The 5,706-nt window shown below is 40.6% G+C and overlaps 1 protein-coding gene across 1 annotated transcript in view; it reads left to right on the top strand.

Moving 5' to 3' along the window:
• ZNF449 (zinc finger protein 449) overlaps positions 1–5,494 on the top strand; it is a 16,837-nt gene extending 11,343 nt beyond the window's left edge. The window contains exons 3-4 of the mRNA XM_007958496.2: positions 4,294–4,407; positions 4,599–5,494. Of these exons, the coding sequence (XP_007956687.1) occupies positions 4,294–4,407; positions 4,599–5,494 (1,010 nt within the window). The remainder of the gene's footprint in view (positions 1–4,293; positions 4,408–4,598) is intronic.
• Positions 5,495–5,706: the final 212 nt, after the last annotated feature.

The following is a 5,706-nucleotide window of genomic DNA, read 5'->3' as shown; positions in this document are numbered from 1 at the left end:
CCTTGCTTCCCTTCAGGTCTGGAATTGAACTCACTCCTGTGGCTTCCAGCCAAACAAAAGACAGGCATATGAGTTGAACATTTACACTAGGTAGATACACTCCTTGGAGAGAATAATCATGGGAGAATAGAAGGGCTGTGTATGCACAGGGACATAGCTCAGGGGGCTGGAGTATATGGAGAGAAGGACACAGGGAAGAGGTATCTATGGGGAGGAAGCAGGAGGGGAGCTCTTGCATTGTGAAAAATTGTAGTCAATGTCATGAGACAAAGTGTATGTGAGCTGCTGTAAGGAAAGTGAATTTGCTCTATAAACTTTCACTCAAATCACAGTTTAAAAAAAAAGAATCATAACCAATGTCACAGAACAAGGTGTGTGTAAATTGTTAACTGTGAAACTAATTTTCTGTGTAATTTTTCACCTAAAACACAATAAAATATTACAAAACAAAACAAAACAAAAACCGATGGTATTGAAAGAAGAAGTCCAACCTACACTGAAGAATCAGTGAAAAACAAGGCTCCAGGAATTGACAGAATACCCATTGAGATGCTTCAATAAACGGATGCAGTGCTGCATATGCCCTGAAATTTGAAAGACAGCTACCTGGCCAACTGAATGGAAGAGAATGGAAATTCCAGAATACTTAATTATGCTTATGAGGAATCTGTACGTAGACCAAAACCAAAAGAAACTAAACTCACTGCCATCGAGTCAGATCCGATTCATAGCAGCCTTTCCTTGGGTTTCTGAGGCAGTATCAGTACGGAAGTAGATTGCCCAACCTTCCTTCCAAGGAGTGGCTGGTGGGTTTGAACCGCCAGCCTTGTACATAGACCAGGAGGCAGTTATTCAAACAGAACAAGGGTTTAAAATCATAAAAGGTGTGAGTCAGGGTTGTATCCTTTCAGCATACTTATTCAATCTACATGCTGAGCAGATAATCTGAGAAGCTGGACTATATGAAGAAGAACATGGCATTAGGTTTAGAGGAAGACTCATTAGCAACCAGTGATATACAGATGATACAACCTTGCTTACTGAAAGTGAAGAAGACTTGAAGCACTTACAGATGAAGATCAGAGACTACAGCCTTCAGTATGGATTGCACTTCAACATAAAAATAATAAACCTCACAACAGGATCAATAAGCAACATTATGAAAAATGGAGAAAAGATTGAAGGTGTCAAGGATTTCATTTTATTTGGATTCACTATCAATGCCCATGGAAGCAGCAGTCAGGAAATCAAATGACGTATTGCATTGGGCAAATCTGTTGCAAAAGACCCTTTTAAAGTGTTAAAGAGCAAAGATGTCACTTTGAACATTAAAGTGCACCTGACCCAAGTCATGGTATTTTCAGTAGTCTCATATGCATGTGAGAGCTGGACAATATATGGAACCAATTCTTGGCGAAGGATATCATGTTTGGTAATGTAGAGGGTCAGTGGAAAAGTGGAAGACCTTAGTGAGACACAGTGGCTGCATGATGGGCTCATGTCTGGCAACCATTGTGAGGCTGGTGCAGGAGTGGGCAGTGTTTCATTCTGTTGTACACAGGGTCACTGTGAATCAGAACTGACTTGACAGTGCCTAACAACAACAGTCATAAAACATCATTTCCACCATATTCTATTCATTAGAAGAGAGTCCTTCAGTCCAAGCTATACTTAAGGGGAGGAGACTTAAGCTCCACATTTTGAATGAAAGAATATCAAAGAATTTTAGGGCAAATTTTAAAACTACCACACACACCTATGCTTCCCTACTAGCCTTCTACTTTTTACAGTATTTCTTTGGTTAATTAAGTCAAATAGAGTGTTGTTGTTAATGTGCTGTCGAGCCGGACCCGACTCATAGCGACCCCTCCTTGGGTTTCTGAGGCAGTATCACTACAGAAGTGGATTGTCCAACCTTCCTTTCTTGGCTGTAGCCACAAGATTATTTTAATGTCCCAGGCATTGCATTATCATCGTTGGGAAACAAATGTTCTAGACTGTATTCTGAGTGAGACATAAGATTGGACATTTCTGCCATTATTTCTTTGAATGTTTCTTTCTGTTCCTTTCTCTCCTTTCATTCTGTTATTCCATTACTCCTATGATGGTGCCCTTAATGATGTTCCACATTTCTTTAAGGCTCCATTTATTTTTCTTCATTCTTTTTTTCCCCTCATTTCTTCTGATTATTTAATCTGTGTAAATCTATCTTCAGGTTCACTAATTCTTTCTTCTGTCAGTTCAAATCTACTGTAGAGCCACTCAGTAATTTTTTGTTGTTGTTGTCATTTCGGTTATGGTACTGTTCAACTCCAGAATTTCCATTTAGTTCCTTACTATAATTTCTATCTCTTTATTGATACTTTCTGATGTGACATCATCATACCTTCCTCAGTGTCTTTGATCTTTCCTAAAGGTCTTTAATATATTTATAATGGATTCTTTGAAATATTTGTCTTTTAAATCAAAACATACCTGGTTGTTCTCATAATCAGTTTCTGTTGCCTGTTCTTTTCTAGTGCGTTGATCATATAATCCTGTTTTCATGCATGTCTCATAATTTTTTGTTGGTAACTGGACATTTTAATTAATACACTGTAGTAACTCTGTGTACCTGCCCTATCTCCTGGGGCATGTTATTGTCATTTGCTTGTTTCTTTAGCAAGTTACTGGGTTATTTTATTGATGTGCTCCCTCTCCTGCAGTGTTAAACTTCTGGTATCATTTCCTCGTACGGCACAGCTTTGGGTATGCCGTAGACACCTTGAAATGACAGTGGTTTTGGCAGAGCTCCTTTGACTGTCTCTTATACTGATCAGACCCAACTGTTAAGCTCCACTAATTGTGACCTGAATGTTCCCATGTTTTCAACAATGATCTAGAGCACAAATTGCTGTTCAAATTAATCTAATCAAGTTCAGGTTCCTTTGAAAAGAGAGTTCCTGAGGTCTGTTTTTGATATTTGTTTTGACCCCAAGGTGGCTCATCCCAGTTCTCTCTTTCTCTGGTTCTCCCCTACAAACCAAACATCCTACAGTTTAGCCTATATCACCAGTAAATCTACCAGTTGCTTTCAAGACAACCTCCCCTCTTTTTGAGAGGTCCCTTATTCTTGAACTTCTCCATGCTTTGTTGAAAATGAATTCCATTTTTTTGAGGCAGCGATAGTAGCTGTCTACTTTATGACCTGCGACTCCCCCAGGCAATATCTCTCAGCCACAGTTAAGCAGCTCAGGTGGGAATAGTGGTGCTCTTCTCTCTGAGTGACATCACTGCTTTAGGAACTGAGTGCTAGTTAGGGGGGAGGGGGGTTTCTTAGCTTGCCTCCCCTGATATGGAACCACTACCTTTCAAACTTGGACAAGGGCACTTTTGGCCCTAGTGTTCTCAGTGGTACCATGGCCAAGTGGTACCATACCCAAGGAACCATACCTCTTATTTACACTCAGTAATTGAAACAGAATTTATACTCAGTAACATGTAACCAAGCTCCCTGGGGAAGGATATTATGCTTGGTAAAGTAGAGGGTCAGTGAGAAAGAGGAAGACCCTCAAAGAGATGGATTAACACAGTGGCTGCAACAGTGGGTTCAAACACAGCACGATTTAGAGGATGGTGCAGGATGGGGCAACATTTCATTGTGTTACATATAGGGTCACTATGAGTCAGAGCCAACTGGATGGCACCTGACAACAACCACAGGTAGCTGAGACAAGGATAAGAAATACTAACATCCTGCCTCTTCTGGGAAGATAGCTTTCTGGCGGGAACTGGGGAAAGAGGAATCCATGTTCTCTTGACTGCACTGCTCTGAATAGGATCTTCTGTCTTGCTGAACCTGGAGGAAGGGAAAAGGGAGAGGTCTTGGTTCAGATACTTCGGACTTTTGCTGTTTTTACCAAATTTTAGTAGCTTTTCTTTTTCTTATAGGCATTTCTTCATTTGTTGTATGCCCTTAGGACCATTTCCAGAGGACTTTAAAATGTTTTTATTAAAAAAATAACTTTCACCAGGTTCACTGAGGAGTGGGTCCACAGAGCTCATCATGCTGCCATGGTGGAAATCTATCTCCTTACTTACGTTTGAATTGAGTCCAAAGGGATCTCTTTCTCATTTTGATGGTGTTCCTATGCTTAAAGAAACAAGGACACACTGTCAGAGGCACCAGGTGAAATAATCCTAACGGAGAAGCAAGTAGACATTGAGGGATTGTTTGTCCAAGAAATCAGCCTAAACTCCAGACGAACTTTGGGTAATCCTAACTACCCTGCTTCCCATGTTTCCTGTGACCAGGATATCCAATACTAAAGCTTGACCTGAACTTCCCGTTGGCGCCTAGAGAAGAGCCATGGGTGAAAGAATTACAGGACTCCAAAGAAATGAAACAATTACATGATCCCAAGATAGGTAAGTAATTGTTCATTGAACACTAGGGCAGAAAGAAAAGACAAATTCAGCCTTCATCAGGATAAAGAGCTTTGACATTCCACTTAGGAGTTTTTCCTCGCACTAGTGGTTTAGTAGAACTCTTCTTATTCCCTTACTTTGTGTTTTCCTTAGAACATGGTGATATCTGAAATTTCTATTTCTTCTCTCAGGTTTTGAGGTCCAGAGAGAAAATGAAGAAGACACTTCAAAACAGAATAAACTGGAGAATATATACCCATTTATTGTTACTTTAGAGGAGAATGCTCTACATGGTCCCATTTTGCAAAAAGACTATGAACAGTTAGAAAATCAATGGGAGCCCCCTCCAGAGGAGCTACAGACAGATTTAACAAAGCTTGTAAATCCTCAGAACCACTCTGGGGGAGAGAAACCTGAGAGCTCCAGCCTGGAAGAGTCTGTCACCCCTAAACCCCATAAGAAAAAGCATCCAGGAGAGAAGCCTCACCGATGTTCTCAGTGTGGGAAGTGTTTTGCTCGGAAGTCACAACTTACTGGGCACCAGAGAATTCATTCGGGAGCAGAATGTTACAAGTGCCCTGAATGTGGGAAGAGCTTCCTTCGCAGCTCGGACCTTTACAGACACCAGCGACTTCACACTGGGGAGAGGCCCTATGAATGTACTGTATGTAAAAAGCGATTCACTCGAAGATCACACCTTATAGGGCACCAGAGAACCCACTCTGAAGAAGAAACATATAAATGCCTTGAGTGCGGGAAGAGTTTTTGTCATGGATCTAGTCTTAAAAGACATCTGAAAACTCATTCAGGTGAAAAACCTCATAGATGTCACAGTTGTGGGAAAAGTTTTATTCGATTGACAGCTCTTACTTTGCACCAGAGAACTCATACTGAAGAGAGACCTTTTAAATGTAATTACTGTGGGAAAAGCTTTAGGCAGAGACCAAGCCTTGTTATTCATTTACGAATTCATACAGGGGAGAAGCCTTATAAGTGTAGCCATTGTGCCAAAAGCTTCAGACAGAGAGCAGGCCTTATTATGCACCAAGTCACTCACTTTAGGGAAGATTTCTTTAAGAATTGTTGAGGGGAACAGGCCCTATAGAAGTTGACATTACTCATAAAAGTCTTAACCTGCAAGAGCCTGTTTGTTTTTTTTTTTTCCTTGAGCTTATAAGAACAACTTTTTCCCCCCTATTTTTAAAACCCATCTTCCAAGGTATATCAGTTTTAGACTGTCTACCTACTCTTGCACCTCTCCCAGATTTGAGTTTTATTCTGTCTCCACAACTTTTTTTC

This window comes from Orycteropus afer, unplaced genomic scaffold (assembly GCF_000298275.1).
Source record: "Orycteropus afer afer isolate SDZICR_OR568_19922 unplaced genomic scaffold, OryAfe1.0 scaffold00993, whole genome shotgun sequence".
Taxonomy (NCBI): Eukaryota; Metazoa; Chordata; class Mammalia; order Tubulidentata; family Orycteropodidae; genus Orycteropus; species Orycteropus afer.
This window is presented reverse-complemented; position numbering and strand designations above follow the sequence as displayed.